Here is a 19,506-nt window from a genome sequence, read left to right as displayed (position 1 = left end):
TTCCTCCAGTCTCTCCAGTTCCTCCTGCCCCATCTGCTTTGTGAGCTCGGGCCCTTCTGTTTAGCCCTTAACTGTCGCGGGTTCTATCGGTGTGGGCCAGGTTACGCCCTTAGAACCAGCCTCCCTCGTCGCGGTGGCCTCCCAGAACCGAGCTTTCCTTCTCGTTCTGCTGCAGTGTCTCAAGATGTCAGAAAGATGTTTCTGCTCACCCAGGGACCCAGGCAGAGAGAGCAGCCACCGTCCTGCACGTAGCTGGTTCCTGGGCAGGAGGGGAGGAGAGCCCGAGGGTTTCACGTCAGCCCAGAAATGACCTGTTATTCTTGCCCACCCAGTTCATTGGCCAGAACGGATGTCCCCCAATGTCGAGGGCCAGGGAGGGCCACCCTGCTGTGCCCAGGGTCGGGGAGGACTGAAAATGTTTGGTGGCTGTCACTAGTGGCCACCGCATGGCTCCTACCATTTCCATAGATTTGCCCATAGCTGTGGTTTGGGGACCTGGGTCTCAGTGTGGGGTCCCACAGGCTCCTTATAAATGTTCCTCTGATCTTCCCTCCTGGTGACTGGCCACCCCATCAGGGTGTCTCATCCAGAGACCTCTCCCTCACCTGTCACATCTGGCCACTCGCCACGGTCCGTTGACTTTTTCTGCTAAAGTCAGTTGATTCCTCTCTGCGTCTCTGCTGCTGTTTTCGTGGGTCAGGCTTCATCATCGCCTATGTGGACTCTGGGGTGACAGGTCTGGTCTGCCCTCCCTCTCCCATCCATGCTCGGTGTGCATCAGTGATTTGCAAATATATCCCCAATAAATATTTACCTATAATATTACTTATTCACTAATAAGCTCCATTTTTAAAATTTAATAAGCATCTGTGGAGTTCTTCCTATGGGCCTGTTCTGAGAGTCTGAGCAGAGCCTCCTGAGAAGCTGCAGCAGAACGACAAGGAAAGCTCGTTTTGTGAGCTTGATTTTTTCTTCACAAAAACCCTATGAAATGGTTACTGTTTTTTTTTTTTTTTAATTGGGGTAAAGTTGTTTTACAGATGGTTACTGTTTTTATCCTCATTTCACAAACTAGGAAACTGAGGCAAGCATGCCGTGCAGTGTGACACGGAAGGAAGCGGTGCACCTGGGATGGGAATCTCCGGCATTTGGCTCAAATACATACACTGCCGTGAGCCTGCGTTATAGGTGCTATGAAACATACATAAGATATACATTTCACAAGGGAGAGGTAAGAAGGGTAAAGAGATATTCTACTACGTCCTTCCCAGACCTAAGTGGGCTGTCCCAGGCATCCCTGGGTATGTGCCTTCTGCTTTGGAAAGCGCGGCTCACCCTGCCATTAGAGCCGTCCTTCTGAAATGCAGACCGGTCACATCCTCTCCCTGGAGACAGCCCGCCCTGACACCCACCGCTGCTCAGAGACAGTCCAGCCTCCTCAGGAACCTGCTGGGTCATTTGTATGACCTGGCAGCCGCCTCCCCCCCCACCCCCCGATTTCTCACCCCCTCCCACGGTGCCCACCTACAGCTCTGTAATGGACGTCCAGAGGCCACAGCGCCCTGAGCTCTCTCGGTTTCTTGTGCATTGTTTATTCTGCTTGGCATGCCCTGCTTCCGTTTGCCCTCCGAAAAAATACACTCGTCTACAGCCAGGGCTCAGTAAATGTCTTGTGAGTGAAAGCATGAATCCTCATAGAGCGGACACTAGGACTGTGCAGTGTCTGATGGTGGGAAACTCAGCATGGTTTCATCACTTCCATTTACGTTTCTGTGTGGGGTGGGTCACATGATGCGGGAGAGGTCCCGGCTTCATGTTTCTGACTGTCTGTCCGGCCATCATATTGGCTTCCACTCAGCTTTTGACTCTAGTTGTTTTCCTTCCTTCCTCCTTCTACCCTGCTCTTCACATTTCAGGTTTCCGCTGTCATTTTTTTCACTGGTATTTGAGGGTTGCCTGTGAAAGTTACCTCTCCTTTGCTGGTGCTATGCAGTCATCTAAGCTAGAATCTGGAGTCATCCTTGAGTTGTCCCCCCGCTCACCCCAAGCTGCCGGCCCCATCAGCCTGCTGACCTCTTCCCCGCGATTCTGGAGCCCGTGGTCTCCTCTCTGCCGTCCTCCCGGCCCTGAGTCTGGCCTTCGCATCTCTCATGTGGACGTTGCATAGTGGACTGGTGGCTCCACTTCTAGACCTGCTCCCCATAAGCCCACCCTTCACACAGTGATGTCACATGCTAAGGTGACATGTCACATTCCTGCTGAGCATCCTCCCAGGGCCTCCTGTCCCCTGCATGGAGGGGTCTCACCTCTGCCTGCCTTCTGCCCCACTTGTCCCATGGCCTCTTTTGTGCAGGCAGCTTTTTCTTCTTGGAAAGCCTCCCTCAACCCTCTAAGGCTGCTCACTAGCTCTTTGTCATTCTTGAGGACGGCATGGTGCCCCAGTGCAGGCAGCCCTGGTAAACGTCCGCTGAAGGAAAATGCCTGCACATGACCTTTCTCTCTCCAATAGCTTCTGATACTTGGAATAAAATTCAGATAAATGAGAATGGGTTCCATCATCAGAGTTGTTTATGGAAGGAGGAGAGTGAGAGCTACAGCCTTAAGCCCATGGGAGTCCCGACAGGCCCCAGAGATGGGCCCTGGGTGAGCAAACTGTGGGTGTGGCCCAGGCTGCTGAGTTTGGCAGATGCTTATTTACATGCTTCCAGAATGCCAGAGGTGAGCTGGTCCAGAGCTTCCCGTAGGTCTGCAGAATCCCGGGCCTGGGTCAGCGGGACCGTGACGCTTGTTGGCCCCAGCTGGGCCCCACAATGGTGATGATGCCTCCTTTTACCATGTGCCCACCTGTGCCAGTGGCTGCCCGGGCGCTGAGCATCTGTTCTCATCCTCCTGCTGGGTGCCAAGGTAGGCTGCCAGCTCATCACTTAGATGAAGAAGCAGGCTCTGCTAGACAGAGGAAGCTGCCCGCGGCCAGCTGATGATTCCGTGAATCCTGGTCCCTTCGACGTCTGAGCTCCAGCTTTTGTCACGTGGATCCAGCCATCTTAGGATGTGGGTCCTCTGATTCTCCACCCGAATTAAACCTCCAGTCCCTTTGGTGACTAAGTGTCCCAGTGTGAGACATGTGATGTAAGTCAGGCATGGAGCTGGCTCCATGCACCCGTGCTCTCCGTGACAGACTTGCTGTGACTCTCAGGTAACCAGAGGGCACTTAGTGCCCTTTTTCACAGTGCGGGGCAGGGGCCAGGGGAGAAGAAGAGCGAACTAAATCCCACCCAAGCAGGACTGTATGTCAGGGCTTTGGAAGGAGGACTTTCTTGTCCGGCATCTTGGAGGCCGGCCAGAGGCTGTGCCGCAGCCCCCTTGCGTTGTGCTGTGTGCAGTTCAAGGGGCTGCCTGTATCCTGCCTGGAGGGACATGATGTCATGGATGGGGCCTGTGACAGGGGCCCTTTGCTCCAGGTGATGGCTCTTCAGACAAGTGGCAGCTGTGTATTATGCCCCTCGTTTTGAGAAGGAGTCTCTCACCGTAACAGCCCGGTTGCTGAGAAGTGCTGCAGTGAACGGCCCGTGGCCGGGGCGCGAGGCCCAGCAGCCTTTAAAGCCGGACTTCCTGCTGTGCCTGGTGCTTCCCAGCTGCCGAGGAGCTGGCTGAAGCTGGGGGCTGAGAGCCCTGCAGCGGCTGATTCTCTTCTCTTTTTTCTCCTCCTTCCTGAGCTTGTTGCTGGGCACTAGGCCAGGCTTTGGGGATCGAAGCGAGTAAGATGAGTCTCTTCTCTTGAGCAGCTGAGCCCAGGGAGGAGGACCAAGGGGTGAATAGATACAGGATGATGGAGGGGCCGGCCCAGGGCAGGGGTGGGCAGGGCAGGACGCCGCGCCTACAGGTGCATCCTGGAGGGCTCCCTGGAGAGAGGGTCCATGAACTCCATGTCTCAGGGTGATGAGGGGGGCAGGGAGGGGGACGGCTAGGCATTCCCCTCATGATGGTTCCTGCAAAAGCCTGCAGGTGAGGGGCTGGGAGCGCGTCTGAGGAATGCTGCCTCGTTCACTGCGGCGAGTGTGTAGCGAGGACAGGCTCGCGAGGAGGCTGATGGCCGCGTACTCTGCATGTGCTCATGCTCATAGCTGTCTGCCTGTGGGACGCGGTGCTTGGAGCAGGTGCTCGCCTGGCCTTCCCTCAGAGCGAGAGAGACAGGAAGGCGCGAGGAAGCCTGAGGGGAAGAGGGAAGGCAAGGGTGATGCATATTCAGCAGGTTCGATGGAAGGATCTCGGGCTAATAAGTTCCTTAAACTGCTGCATTAGCAGCGTGGCGTGAATCAGTGGCAGAGTCCCAGAATATAATCCCTTCTCAGTCTGCTGTTCTGACAACTGTTCTGGGCTTTTTATTAATGTGGCTGATAACACTTGACTCTCTGGGGTGTTCTGAGATTTAATTAGTTCTTGGGCAATTTGGAATAGGTACTTTAGAATATTAGCGCTGTTAATTATAGATGAGTGCCCATGAACTGATTTCTACAAATGTACGATTGCCTGTACAGTTAACTCTTCATCTGCTCGTTCCCAAGGCAGCTCGCCTTGCTTGGATGTTATTCCAGGGAGGGCACCCTGTGAAGTCCCTTGGGGAGTTACAGGGCGATGCAGACGCAGAGCCCACCTCTAGGAGTGTGGAGTTGGAAAGCGGAGCAATATCCCTCACAAAGGAGCTCCTCTAGGACAGGAGGGGATGGTGAGCCCAGAGCAGGGAGATTCTGAGACAAAAGGAGCTTAGCTGAGAGCTTTTGTAGCAGACGAGCTTCATTTTTCTTAGTAAAGTCAGAGAAGCTCGTCAGAGTTAGAGTGTGAGTGTGTGTGTGTGTGTGTGCGCGCGCGCACATGTGCGCACGCACGCGTGGTTAGGAGCTGAGAAAAGTGGGAATATTTTTGAAACCCTGCCGTAGATCTTTCATTAATTCATCAGAAGCATTGATTGAGCACCTACTGTTTGTCTACCAGGTGTGTAGCAGTTGCTGACTGCGTGATGTCAGATGAACAGACGTTTGTGTAGTAAAGTTGTTCAGTGTGTGGTGGGCCGGGCGAACAGATGACGCTGACACTTCGGGGAAGTGTGCTGAGCACCTGCAGAGGCTACGTGGGGGCTTACGGGAGCTCAGAGAAGGTGCTGGGAGCAGCCTGGGAGAGCAGGGCAGGTCAGCAAGGGCTTGGGCAGAGCTTTGCCGGCCACATGGGCCTGGTGTTCTGAAGCATGGGTGGGGGTGGAGGGGAGAGATGGAAGAAGGGCGGGGAGGCACATGGAATGCAGCCTGGCAGAGGGAATAGCATCTCATAAGGCCCAGACGAGCCCGCTGGCCGCACGTGGTCCAGGGAGACGGGGGAGACAGTGTAGGAGGCTGGTACAGAGTCCGGTAGAGGGTCTGCGGTATCTGGTTTCAGCAGTGGCAGTGGGGGTGGAAGAAGGGGGTATATTCTAGAACTGCTGAGGAAGTGTGATTCCCAGGCCCCGGGCAGAGGTTGGTGTGGGCAGGAAGCCGGATGAGTGGCAGGGAGGGGGCCTAGCTTTTGGCTTGGGTGTTAGGGTGGAGGGCGGCCCCTGCTGATCTTGAGAACCCAAGGGAGAAGCAGGTCTGGGGGGAGAGAGGATGAGTTCGTTCTGGTCACAATTGAGTTTGGTGGACTCTAGGTGTCCATGGGGGTGTTATCACCTGGGTGTGGGGCCAGCAGGTGGGCCCTTGGCGGGTGAGGGCACAAGTGGTCATCGGGGTTGGGGTGGAACAGAAGCAAACAGCAGGGCGACTTCCTGAGGACCCCCTGCTGAGCGTCCAGAGGGAGGGGAAAGCAGGAAGGCTGCCTTAAAGGGGGACAGGGATGGGTCAGCGATGGTCAGTGATGCAGGGAGAGTAAATGAGACTAGGCTGGGATACGAGTCTGTTGGTCTTCGGAACGTGCCTTGTGCTGACCCGAGCAGAAGCCGTGTCAGTGGAGGATGCTTGAAGTGGGAGGGGTGAAGATGAGATTTAGGGGCTGAAAAGAGAGGTCATCGAGAGATGACTGAAAGCGTTGCCCCGTGGAGCCGGCAGGAAGCAGATGGCAACTTGAGAGTTTAATAAAGGGATTATCTGTAAAGTGTGGTCAGGTGTTGGTCCTGGGGGAGGGTGGGGACAGTGGGGAGTTGTCGTCACCCTAGGTATAGAGACAGGAGAGAGCTGCAGGGAGAACTGCAGCTTTTGCAGGGAGCGGGCCTGGAGACTACCACCCCTCCCTCCCCTCGCTCCCTCCCAGTGGGAAGCCAGAGGGTAGTGGAGTCCCCGTGTGACCCGTACAGGCCAGCCTCCAGGAGCTAGGTGCAGACAGGTGAGGGCGGGCCTGGAGGGGCCCGTGGAGCACTGGGGACACTGGATCTTTGCTCATTACCCTTAAGATGGGGCACATGCTTGTCTGCTTCTTAAGCAGCGCTGCCTCCAGCTGAAATCAGGATCTCCCCCAGCGTGAGGGCCCCGGGTGCCGTCGTGGTGGTGGGGGTCTCAGCACTGAGGGGGGTGTGCACCCACCCAGGAACTCCTGCCTCCACGTCGCCGTGTCATCTTTACATGCCATGTTTTCAAAAGGAAATGAGATGTAAAGAATTCTGTCAGTGTTCTGGGGTTGAAGAGCAGCGATGCACAGATGTCAGGGAATTAAATGATATGGTTCCCAGAACGTCAGTGACTCTGCAGAATATGCCAGGTTTGGGGGTGGGGGGTGGTGAGGCAGCCCTTCCTGCATCTCTCCTGTGAGCACACACCAGGCGGGACCGCCGGGAAGCGTGATCCCAGCCCAGCCCTCAGCTGCACGTGTGCGTCTTTAGGCATGAAGGCAGCGGCCCCAAACGTGACCTGAAGGTGACCGAGTGATTCCCCGCGTGGGAGGACTCTGCGACCTTCCTTCACCGAACCTCACAGCAGCTCATTTTGCAGATTCGGACCCTAGGTTTAGAGAGTTGTGAATTGGTCCAGCTGGAAGGCAGAGGCTGCAGTGTAGCTCACACGGCCGGACTCTACGGTGGCCGCTCAGAGCAGGGACTGTGGTGAAAGCGGTGTTCGACACAGTCCCTCCTACGTCCTCATCTGCTTGTTTTAAGGCTGTTTCCAGGGCTCTTGGAGGCATTTGCAGCTGAGGATGGAGGGCTGGGAGGGCGATGTGGGGGGGAGCGAGGGGGAGGCTGGGCTGGACCCCACCCACTTTAACCAGAGAAGTCATGACCTTTTATTGATTGTTTATATTGAAATTGCTTAAAGAATTCACTCCAAATGTCCTACTGCCAAAAAAAAAAAAAAAGTTTGAAAAGCACCTCCCAATGCTGGACTCAGACTGTGGCGTGGCACGGTGTGGCATTTGGTGGGCGAGGGCACTTCAGCCAAGCGCCTTGTGTTCCAGAAAAGCATGTTCGTTAGAGCCTTGGAGGAAAAAGTGAGATGTAAAGAAAACGGATTAAAAAGGTGCAGTGTGCACATGATAGTAGAGTTACAGGTGCTAGTTAGTGCTCACAGAAGTGCTTTGCAAACTGTAATGTGCCTCTCAAAATGAGGTTGTGCTCTTATAGCGGTACAGGTTACCCCCGTCTCATGATTATTGACTAAAGGAAGAGGACCAGACAGGCGTAGACCATGGTCAGATAACTTCAGTCTCAAACCCAGTGTTGCTAATGGGATTAACGCTGACCTTCCTTCCTGTGCCCTGGCTGGCCTACTGGGGCGGGTTGATGGTATCCCATCTCTTCTGCCTTTTAAGCATCGCAGACAGATTTCAGCTCTTGATCTCACTTAAAACCTTTCTTTTGGATAGAGTCTTTTCTAGAGCTCAGTGAAGGTGCTACTGGTGTTTCGTACAATTTGAAGATAAAATACTCCCTTAAAATTCATTGCATAATGAACACATGCAAACGTAGCAGCATATTTGGAAAGCAGTTTGTCTCGAAAACACTACCTAGAAGACTTGGCGTGTGAGCCGGGTGCTCCCTCACCCCCGGCTCCCCTCACTGTCTTCACTTTCCACGCTGGGTGTATTTATTGAAAGAGGCCAATTTGCTGCCCATTCCTCACCAGGCACTCTGCGTCGCCCAGCGGGTCAGCTGGGCATTCTCTGAAACAAGAGTGAGTAAATTATCCCAGATTACCTATCGGCATCAGCCCAGGAGTCTGGGTGTCAGCTGGGGTTCTCTGATTGTGTCTGAAGAGCCACCTTCAGCTGGCCTTGTTCATTGCCAGAGGGTTTAGTCTGTCTCACTGCAGGGAAGATACACATTTACTAGTCTGAACAGAACAGAAACTCTGGTTTTCTTCACTTTTCAAGAATTGCTGCTTTGTAGCAGGAGCGTGGCTGCAGAGTGGAAGAACTGGACCGCCATTGCCAAGCAAGACGGGATTTTATTTTATTTTTATTTTATTTTTTTAAAATTTATTTATTATTTCTTTTGGGGGGGTACACCAAGCATGACGGGATTTTAAGTGCCGGGCCCTGGAAGTGGGGCTGGGGCAGCCGTCTGCTGTACCGGGGCCGCCAGCTGTGCAGTCCCTGCACTGTGTGCCTTCCCGCAGGCAGGTGGGCGCCCAGGCGGGCCTTTCATCTGCAAAGTGATTGGGAGCAAGTGGCCTCCTGCTGTTGCTGGGGACTCGGCTGAGGGAGCACCGGGCAGGTGCCAGCCAGCCTCTCCTCAGCCAGCCTTCAGCACACATGGATCAGGGCCTGGTCAGAGGGAGGTGGGGGGAAGAGAGGGGTTTCTTAGAAGCAAGACCAGGCATTGTGGTGCACGAAGAGCTTTTAAGCTGAGCACCACTCCCCACGGAGAAAGGGTGATGGTCGAGGACCTCACGACCCACCAGCCAGGCCCACCTGTCCTCTCGGCCCCCATAGGATAGTACTGGGCTTTGCCACTTGACTACCACCTGTCACCATGGGGCCCACTGTTCATTGGTTCCTCTCCGGTCCTTGGTTTAAACTTCTCCTCCTGGCCCATTGGAGGCAGGAGAGGGCAGCGGGGAGCCCGCGCTTTGCCATCGGAGGGACTCAGGCATGTCGCTGGGCCTTTGTAATAGGCTTAGGACTAAACTTCTCTAGGGCCCGAGCACGAACGGAGAAGATGGCGTGAGGGGCTTTCTAACGGGGGGGGGGGGGGGGGCTCTGTCCGCATTTGCTCATCTCTTTCAGGGCAGAGACAGACCCAGCTCCTCTCTGAGTCCCCAGAGCCCGGTGTCCGAGGGGCCTTCCCTTGTGATCTGTCTAATGAAGGGCTGACTCTCCTGTGTCGTGAAGGTGAGGCCTCACCCGTCTCTCTCCACTTCATGGAGCCCTGCAGCGTAGCGGCCTGGTGTGGGTGTCCAGATGGGCTCAGTCCTGCCAGGCTGCCTTGCGCTTACACTGTCTCGGGGAACAAGAAATACACAAGCCCTGTCACAGTCACTTTCCTCAGCAATAGGAGCTGGTCGTGTGAGAGGTGTTTTTTAGAGCACTGAACCACATCACATAAAAATTCAGATTTGTTTTATTCCTTTAAAAGGGGCAGATTTTTATAAGATGCTTTTTTTTTATTTTATGAGATTCTGATCAAAGATTGTTTTTCTTTTGCAGAATGCAATAGGGCCCTCTAAGGAGTAGTTCTCTTAAAAAAAAAAATCAGACTTGTTCCTCTTCCAAATGCCTGTGCTCTTTCACTAGGCACGGGTAAAATGAGAAATTTTAAAATTACCTTCTGATATATTATGTAATTTACTTATTTGTTTTAGCCGTATTGTCTGTCTTTCCCCACCAGCATGTAAATTCCAGAAGGCAGGGTCTCTCTCTGTTTTGTATCTTGCAGTATCACAAATGCCTAGAACTGGGCCTGCTGCTCCATAAGCATCTGTTGAGTGAACTGTACCTGGTAAAGAATAAATACATTCTGGGACTTCCCTGGCAGCGCAGTGGTTATGAATCTGCCTGCCAACATGGGGACATAGATTTGATCCCTGGTCCGGGAGAATCCCACATGCCGTGGAGCAACTAAGCCCGTGCACCACAACTACTGAGCTCATGTGCTGCAACTACTGAAGCCCATATGCCTAGAGCCCGTGCTCCACAACAAGAGAAGCCACCACAAAGAGTAGCCCCTGCTCACCGCAACTAGAGAAAGCCCACACAGCAACGAACACCCAACACAGCCAATAAATAAATTGAAAAAAAAAAAAAAAAAAAAGAACAAATACATTCTGTAGTGCTGGGATAATTTCCAAGTAAATATTTCTTTCTTTTGTGTAGAAATGATGGTTTGTTTGAAGATGGACCCTGAGAAAATTGGAAAATAGGAAAGCAAGAAAAAAAAGCTTACAAAGAGAACATTTTATTAAGTACAAGGGAATCAATGTTGAACTTGGTATTAGAGATAGAAATTCTGTTTTCAGAAGAGCAATACTTGATGTGAATACTTAACCAGATTGAGGAGAGGTTTGTAACTGGTGAACAGGCAGAGAAACTGAAGAGGCAGACCTGGAGTCAGACCCGAAGTGGACTCGGCCTTTCTGAGTCACAACCAGGAAGAGTCCTACAAGTAAAAGTGAGCGTGTCCACAGAGCCTGGTGGGTTAATTTGTCTCAGGTTCCAGCAGCATCAGGTCTGGAGTGAGAGGTGTTTCCACCTTGAACCTGGAGAGTTGGACCTGTCCTGGAATAGTTTGGATGGGGAATGTGGACGGAGAGCCAGGACTTGTCAGTGGAGGTTCTTATGAGGTCTTGGGACTTTCTCTTCTCCCGACTCCCAAGGGACCAGTGATGCTGGCAGTGGGACCCTTGCTGATTAAATCAAGTTACCTGTAGAGACTGGAAACCAGAGATGCAACTCCCTACCTCATTCTTCAGCAAATGCTACACACATCACATGCCAAAACACCAGGGTAGAAGATCAGCGTGGAGGGAGAGACTTGGGAAGTGGACAGCCTGCGTAGGAAGCAGGGAGAGACTCAGACGTGCCTCATGCTGTGCTTCTCCTCCCAGCCGCCCACACACGGTGAAGAGTGGCTGGAAGCAGGGCACTCTGTGGAAGCTCCAGACGCGAGACCATGGTGCAGGCGAGCCCAGGGAGGGATGCAGGACTCCTGGGCTGCGTGCAGGAGGCGGTTCGGTGGCAACTTGGAAAAGTACACAGATGGGTCAAGTGAGGATGCAGGGAAATCCCCAAACAAGCAGGTCAAGTGGAAGTGAGGACTTCTTTGATGTCCAAAGGGAGTGAGCACAGTTACCCACAGGTTTTATTCCGATGTCCCTCTCTTTCTCCCTCCACCCTCCCTGCTTTCTGCACACAAGTGTGGAGCACCTACTATGTGCTCAATCTGTTGCTGGGAATAAAAATAGATAGTTGTGCTGGTGTGGTGGGCTGGGTGCAGGGATGGGGCAGAGAACCGTCTTCTCTACGGGAGACTCTTGCCTTTGTGGTCCAGGGTCTCCGTGGTCTGTCCCTGCCTGCCCTTCTTCCACCTCTCCGCTCACCTTTCTTATACTCGGCGTTTTACCCAGAATTATCTGCTGCTTCCTGCACGCACACACTTCTTGTTCTGTGGGGGCTGTGTTCTTTCCACAGTGCTCCAGTCCTCAAGGAATCGAGTTAAGATCACCTCCAAGAATCATTTCCAAGGCTGCTGGTACAGTGCCTGCCACGTGGTGCCTGGATCAGTGGGAGAACTTACTGTGGAAACTCCTGGAAGCTCCCGAGCGTGGAATGTAGCCGACTGGGCTGTGGTCCCTGTCACATGAGGCCACAGAGACTTGATGGAGGGCGTGGGGGCTTGGAGGTGCGCATTCGGGTCAGTTCTGATGGGGAGAGCCTTAGCTGATGCTCCCCGCAAGCTGCCCCAGCTGCGGGTGGTTACTGGGGTGGTGATCCCAGGAAGCAGGAGTGAGGGGGGTGGGGAGGGGGAGACGAGAAGGGGGAGAGACAAGGGTTTGTTACTGGGTTCCTGCTGTGGTCAGCGGGGGCTCGACTGTGCCAGGATCTCGAAGCTTCCAGAACGTCTCCCAGAAACGGTCACCCAGGTCAGCAGCCCAGAACGGGTATGCACGGGCTCCCACCCTCGTTGACTGAGGTCTCCCCAGCTTTACCTCTGGCCTGCCGGGGCCCTGCTTGAATGCTGTAAGACACGTGTGCAAGCTTGAGGTCGGATGCTGGGTGCAGGGTGAGCCTGGTTGTCCACCGTAGCTGCTGCCAAGGTCGGGTGTGGGCCTCGGGGACACGGTGAGAGCCCCGCGGCATTTGCTGCGGGGAGGATCCGAGCCCACACAGGCCCAGAAGGCCGCCGGTGGCCGTCCAGGAGGCGGAAGGTGCATCTCCTTCCATCGCCCGCTGTCTCACTCAGCATTTTCTTGTCCTGTCTCGTGTTACCTGCTCCTCCACCTCCTTTCTCCTCCCCTCCTCCTCCTGTAGTGGCTCTCTCTCCCCGTGGGGAGGGCCTCGGAATTCAGAGATGCAGAGCTGTTCTGATCTCACCCCCCACGTGGTTCATTCTCTCCCACGGCGTCGTGATTGCTGTGTTACGCTCCTTGGAAACCCTCCTGAGAAACGCATCTCTAAAGCCACCCCTCGCTCGTTGGATGGCTCTAACGGCTGGGAATTTCTTCCTCTGGAGAAGTCTGTTGCTGACCTCTACCCATGGGTCCTAGCTTCGCCCTTTTGAGCACCACAGGGCAGGTCTTCTTTGTGTTCTAGGTTAGGTCTTCTGTCTGCTATTGGCCTGTGTCAGGCTCAATAAAATAACAAGAAGACACCCAATTTCCTGGAGGTCACAGCACAGATGAGGCCTCCAAAGAGATAATTGCAAAGCAGTGCGGGAAGTTCGACTGTTGATATGTTGATATCTTGGGTGTGTGTGTGTGTGTGTGTGTAAATCTGAACTGCTTTTGTCATCTGGACAAGCAGGGGCCTGTGGATTGGGTGTTGGATGTTATGTGAACCTGTGTGCAATTCCAGGGGCTGTAGTTCAGTATTGCTGGAGCCCAAAGGGGTGAGCAGATAAGACCATGTGGGTGTGTGCTTGGGAATCTTGGCCTTGAGGGTGTGGGGGCCGTGGGAGAGATGACTGATGGCGAATCTTGGAGGACTTTATTTAGCACTTTCTGCTCATGGAGATGGGAGGGAAGCCATTAAAGAGTTTTTCTTTCTTTTTTTTTTGTTGGCTGTGTTGGGTCTTCATTGCAGTGTGCGGGCTTCTCATTGTGGTGGCTTCTGAAAACAGAATTTCTATCTCTAATACCAAGTTCAACCTTGATTCCCTCGTACTTAATAAAACGTTCTCTTTGTAAGCTTTTTTTTCTTGTTTTCCTATTTTCAAATTTTCTGAGGGTCCATCTTCAAACAAACCATCGTTTCTACACAAAAGAAAGAAATATTTACTTGGAAATTATCCCAGCACCAGAGAATGTATTTGTTCTTTTTTTTTTAATTTATTCATTTATTTATTGGCTGTGTTGGGTGTTTGTTGCTGTGTGGGCTTTCTCTAGTTGCGGTGAGCAGGGGCTACTCTTTATGGTGGCTTCTCTTGTTGTGGAGCACAGGCTCTAGGCATGTGGGCTTCAGTAGTTGCAGGACTTGAGCTCAGTAGTTGTGGCATGTAGGCCCTAGAGAACACAGGCTTCAATAATTGCATTGTGTGGGCTCAGCAGTGGCTTGCGGGCTCTAGAGTGCAAGCTCAGTAGTTGTGGCACACAGGCTTAGTTGCTCTGCGGCATGTGGGATCTTCCCAGACCAGGGATCAAATCTATGTCCCCTGCATTGGCAGGCATATTCTTAACCACTGTGCCACCAGGGAAGTCCCCATTGAAGAGTTTTAAGCAGGGGAGTGACAGGGTCAGGTTTGGATCTTAAAAACAATTCACTCTCAGGTCAAGATGGGAAATGGTTTGGAGAGTGTGTTAGTTGAGATAATTTTAGTAGAAGCACCAATTAGAAACGAATTGGAAAGGGGGAAGGCCCGTTCTCCCATGTCACAGATGCGTGGGGATCGGTGGTTCCACGGTCGGCTCAGGGCAAGGCTGTGCCATTGCCGTCCCAGGGTCCATCCTCCGTTCCTGACCCTCAAGCCACCGACCTGGGCTTTCCCGTGATCTCTTGTAGGTTCTGGGTGGTTGCCTCAGTTCCAGGCAGTGGACATAGCGATGCCCAGCTGAAGGAGAGGTTTTCTTAGGGAAGAAAACTGTTCGCAGAAGTCCTGGGCAGCCTTTGGCCCAAACGCCGTTGGCCATGCTGGGGTCCTGGAGCTCCTGCTGCTGGGGTGGCTGGAGTGGCCTCTTTGTTGCCCTGGGGACCGGACAGGGTGGCTGATGCAAGGACACAAGTAGCAGCTGTGGGAATAGCTGGGCTGAGAGACCAGAGTCCCATCCACTCTCCTTTTCTCCACGTGGGCCAACTGCCTTGTCTTTACTGGGTTTCAGTCCTCCAGACTTTCCTCCACTCCCATCCACCATCCTCGTGCACCCAGTTCTGCAGTGTATTCTTAACATATGATGTGTAAAGCCGAGTCCAGACGTAGCCATTGCAGTGCAGAGTGAGGGGAGTGTATCTGATGGCTTCAGCTACTTCGTGGTCACGCCAGCTGACATCGTGTGTATGCCTTTGGCTTGTTCAGTTGATTCATGCTTTAAACCCAAGTTCAGTTTATGGCAAGCTCTGATTCTTGTTGCTTTTGTTTTGGTGTTTTGTTTTTTTTTAATTTAAATGTTATCTATTCCTGCTTTGTTACCCATGTATTGAATTGTAATCTGTGGTGAATTCTTTTATAAAGTGAAGCATCACTTTTAAAAGCAAAAAAATCCTATAGTATATTGTTTCTACCTCTTTGTAGCATCCAGTATATTCCGCTATAATTATTTATGCACGTATATCTCTCAAAACTGCCATCAGGCATGATGCAGACCAGAAATCATAGAACATCATGTAAGCACTGGCAGTGACTTTGGGAATAACTTGTTTTGCTCCATTCTTTAGCTTTTTAGGAGACATCATATTCTTCAAGGGGTGGATGGATGGATGTAACCATCTTGACTTTTCCCTTTGCCTTGCAGAGGACAGTCTGATTCGTGATCTCATTTACTAATGTTTCTTTTCAGTCTGCCGTTATCGTGTTTGGTGCTGACACTAACTATATGACTAAGGACCTTTTTCCATCAATTAAAAGAGGTTCATGACTGTTTCTACCAGGTCTAAGAAAGTTCAAGCACCTGGATGATTGGGACAAGCAGGGAAAGACTTGCATTCATAGAACACAGAGGATTAAGTGTTTGCTTTGCTCCACCTGCCCCCTTAGCCAAGTGTTGGGAGAGCTTTCCGGCAGCCCACGTGCCGCCCTCGGAGCGCGCCCTTCTCCATTTCCTGTCTTCCCTCGGGTGTCCGTTGGTGGGTTTCTGTGCGGTCTGGCTGTGGGCGACTGAAATCACAGGAAGCACAGGCTTCCCGAGTTGCCCCCGGCTGCCTCCCTCTGACTTCTCCCATTTCTCCGGCTTCTGCTTTATCACTTCTTGGGTCCAACATCAGCTCCCTGACAGCCCGCATTCCAGCACTTTCCAAGCCTGCACCATCCTCCTGCCCGTGTGTCTGTCCCGTGACCATCCACCCACTCCAATCTCTAACGCAGGGCTGTGCGGAGCGGGGCCTGTCTCCCTGTCAGAATGTTCTGAAGAAGTGGTTCTTGCACAGGCGATTTCTGGTTTGTGGCTGTGATTCTCGAAAAGAGACAATCCTGTTCTTTCCTTCCCCGTGTTTCCTTCTTATGTAGAATCGGGAACAGCACGCACTCCTGTGTGCTTCACTTCGATATGAAGTGTTTCTTACCCCTCGGGCTGCAGGGCTTCTGAGGGCAGGGCCCGGGTGTGTGCCCTGTCAGTTCTCATGTCCACCAAGCCTGGCACGTGGAAGGTGCCCAGTAACTGTAAGCTGAGTAAGTGAATGGCTTCTTCTTAGGCTGTAAATCTAGAGGAGACCACGTCTTCTCCGCAGTGTTGTTGGGTGATTGACTCTGAGGTCTGGTTCGCTTTGTGAAAATAAGGTGAGCAGCTGTGCCTGCCCTATCAGCTGTACCTGCAGTGCCCGCGTGGTGGCCTGGGGCAGAGGGTGGCGTTTACGGAGTCAAATGAATGACTGAAGAAGCCAAGGTGATGCCCGAGTGATAGGGTGGCCTGCATGGCGCCGTGGACCAGGCTCTGTGTCACAGGTGTGTATCCCCTTTACTGTCATCCCATAAAAGGTTGTGTGTGCTCCCTGACTCCATCACTGATGTAAGAGGACACTTTATGCACCTTGGTGTTTGCTCCTTAGGTAATGAATCTGACCTTGAACTGGAGAAGAAGTATAAGGAAGATGATCGAGAAAAGGCCCCAAAGAGGCTGCGGACGCAGAGAGCAGAGAAAGTCCAGAAGGTCTGCTCAGGAAAGGAGGTTGCACAGGTCTCCGGAGCTAAGAAGCCCATCATAAGTGTGGTTTTAACAGCACATGAAGTGATTCCAGGTGACCGTGACAAGCGGGAGGGGACAGAACGGGCACCTCTGGGCAGGGCTGTGCCTCGGGCAGCCTGAAAGCTGGGGCAGTGATCCTCCGTGGCTCTCCACTGAATCACCTATTAACCTGTCACTGCAGGGCTGTGGAGGATGACTGTGTCCAGAGGAAAGGGAGCGAGGGCTGCTCCTGCCACCGCCACCACGACCTCTGCAGCCACGACCTGTCCTTGTTGTTTTAGCAGCCAAGGACAGTGTTTTCTCTTTGTCCCCTCACTGGCCCCTCTCCTGGATGTCCTCCCCACATTTTACTGCCCCGTCCTAGTATAAGACCACTCACACCTGATGGATGTTGGCTGCTTCTCCAAAACCCTCCTCCTAACTTTTTCTTTTTTTTGCATTTTTTCAGTGGGTTCGTCATATATTTTATAATACTAGAAATTCTTATCTCCTTTTCCTTTCACATAAATTAGGCATTAGATTTATTGTAGTATCCTTTTTAAAAAAGGCCTCTTCCACGAAAGGATGCTTTAAACAAAAAGCAGTTTATGATAGTAGATTCCAAAGTATAATAATGGATTTTTTCTTATCCATTTGGGGTGATGGCTGTCAAATAAAATTTAGAAAGTCAAGTTTAGCATTTTGAGGACAGCTAGAGCCTTTTAAAACATCTGTTTTCAATGCTAATAGTAATTCATTATTTAAAATGAAAATGCTGAATGAATGCCTCTTTTTTTTTTTTTAATTTATTTTAATTTATTGGCTGTGTTGAGTCTTCATTGCTGCACACAGGCTTTCTCTAGTTGCTGCGAGCGGGGACTACTCTTCATTGTGTTGTGCAGGCTCCTCATTGTAGTGGCTTCTCTTGTTGCGGAGCACAGGCTCTAGGCACGTGGGCTTCAATAGTTGCGGCACACGGGCTCAATAGTTGCGGCTCATGGGCTCTAGAGCACAGGCTCAGTAGTTGTGGCACACGGGCTTAGTTGCTCTGTGGCATCTGCCAACGCAGGGGACACGGGTTTGATCCCTGCTCCATGAAGATCCCACGTGCTTCGGAGCAACTAAGCCCGTGTGCCACACAACTACTGAGTCTGCGATTTAGAGTCCGTGAGCCACAATTATTGAGCCCATGTGCTGCAACTACTGAAGCCCATGTGCCTAGAGCCTGTGCTCCGCAACAAGAGAAGCCACGGCAGTGAGCCACCCGCGCACCACAATGAAGAGCAGCCCCCACTCACCGCAATTAAAGAAAGCCCGCACACAGCAAAAAAGACCCAACACAGCCAATAAAATAAATAGATAAATAATAAATAAATTTATAAAAAAAAAAAAAGATTATGTGACCAGAAGTTGTTTCTGGAAAGTCCTTTGCCCCCACCCTGTCTCAGAGCAGTGTTATTCTGGGAAACGGAAATCCCAGGAGAGAGGTTCCTGGGTTTCGATGTCTCTAGAGAAAGCTTCTATAATGATTTCTTAAAAATTGATGGTAGTATTTTGAGACTTCTGTAAGTGGGGGTGAAAAGTGTAATTAATGTCCTTTGCTATTCCAGAAACAAGGGGGTAGATTGGTAGATAGAAGCCTTTTCTTTAGTGCATTTGATACATAATGTGTGTGTGCATGTACCCTCGTGCACACGTGCTGCTATAAACGGCCTTTGATCGTTTCACACCCTAGACTTGCACGAGTAAAAGTGACCTTTGAGTTTTCCACTCTAAACCATTCATTTCACAGGGTGGATGGAGAGGCCCAGAGGTGGGAGGGTGATGTCATATCTGGGACCGGATCCCAGGCAGCTTAGATTCCTGTTCACAGTAGATTCCACATTCTGTCTTGATGCTGTTTTACATTTACTTAAAAGTTTAACATGTGGATCTATGTGAAATCTTGCAGGGAGGCATATATATATATGTGTGTGTGTGTGTCTATCTATGTTTTTGTTTTTTAATAAAGAGAGCAAGTGAAAATGTACCTCAGAAGAAGGTTTTGATAGATTATTAGAAAACTTGTCCCTCCCCCCCGCCCCCACACACAAACACAGAAGTTAAATGTGTGAACTGGAGGAAAACTAGTCCCTTGCATGGGTGCTACACAGTAAAGAAACACAGTTCCCAGGCTCCACTCTCTGTGCTAGGAGGAGGGAGTCCAGGGCCCTCACGACCCCTCTTTAATGCGCGGTGCATTGTTTCTCCATCTCAGGTGCTACCAAGATTGTTCCGGTGGAGGCCGGGCCCCCGGAAACAGGAGCCGCAGACCCTGAGGCCACGGCGGCCGACCTGGCGCCCCGGAGGGGGTACCAGGAGTATGCCATCCAGCAGACACCCTACGAGCAGCCCATGAAGTCGAGCAGGTAAAGTGTCTGTTCTGTGTGAATCCAGCCACTGCCGCAGAGTGCGAGGGACCAGCATGTGAGCTTATCAGGACTCTGTTTGCAGACTCACCTGTGAAGGTTTTTGGTTTCGTGACTGAACCTGAGAAGCAGCCCCTCCAGGGGGGTCTCGTGTGCTGGCTGGGCTCAGGTAGCCTCTGTGGAATGTGCGGCAGGGCAGCAGGCCTGGCAAATTCAGCACCTCGGCTTCAGGAAGATGGAGCGTTTTGCTTAAGGCAAACGTGTTTCATCTGAATAAAAAGAGGTGTGAACAAGGCCTTACTTACTAGTAAATTAGCTGATTTTTATAGCTCCATAATTTATAATGAAAAAGAACATCTTTATCTCCCCCCCTACTTTCAAAAGTAACACAAGCATCCTGTAGAAAGTTCCAGCATCTGTGTGATGTGCAGTTACAGTAACCCACAGCGCCTCTCCTGGTCGCAGTCACTACTATAGACAGCGTGGTTCACAGGCCACCATAATGTTTTCATGATATACTAAAATATAGTGCTTTATTTTTTTTTTCCTAGCACGAAATTCCAAAGGCACTGTTATCAACTTATTTTTTTAAACTTATCACACCTTGACTTTATCCTTTTCAGTACACATTTTTAAAATGCATCTGCTGTCATGTGGCTGCACTACAGTTTGTATACAGC

At 51.7% G+C, this 19,506-nt stretch overlaps 1 protein-coding gene across 2 annotated transcripts in view; it reads left to right on the top strand.

Moving 5' to 3' along the window:
• Nucleotides 1-19,506, top strand: part of ZFAT (zinc finger and AT-hook domain containing) — a 174,830-nt gene that overhangs the window by 54,226 nt on the left and 101,098 nt on the right. Inside the window, exons 1-3 of one of the 2 annotated variants that reach the window (XM_057737088.1) lie at nucleotides 16,078-16,198; nucleotides 16,303-16,491; nucleotides 18,676-18,826. In XM_057737088.1, coding sequence (XP_057593071.1) covers nucleotides 16,168-16,198; nucleotides 16,303-16,491; nucleotides 18,676-18,826 — 371 coding nt within the window. In that variant the 5' untranslated portion in view covers nucleotides 16,078-16,167. Of the gene's footprint in view, nucleotides 1-16,077; nucleotides 16,199-16,302; nucleotides 16,492-18,675; nucleotides 18,827-19,506 lie in introns of those variants that run through there. The other variant, XM_057737087.1, reaches the window with a different exon arrangement.

Source organism: Hippopotamus amphibius, chromosome 5 (assembly GCF_030028045.1).
Source record: "Hippopotamus amphibius kiboko isolate mHipAmp2 chromosome 5, mHipAmp2.hap2, whole genome shotgun sequence".
Lineage (NCBI taxonomy): Eukaryota > Metazoa > Chordata > Mammalia > Artiodactyla > Hippopotamidae > Hippopotamus > Hippopotamus amphibius.
The sequence above is the reverse complement of the archived record's forward strand: the minus strand, read 5'-3'. Positions and strand labels throughout refer to the sequence as shown.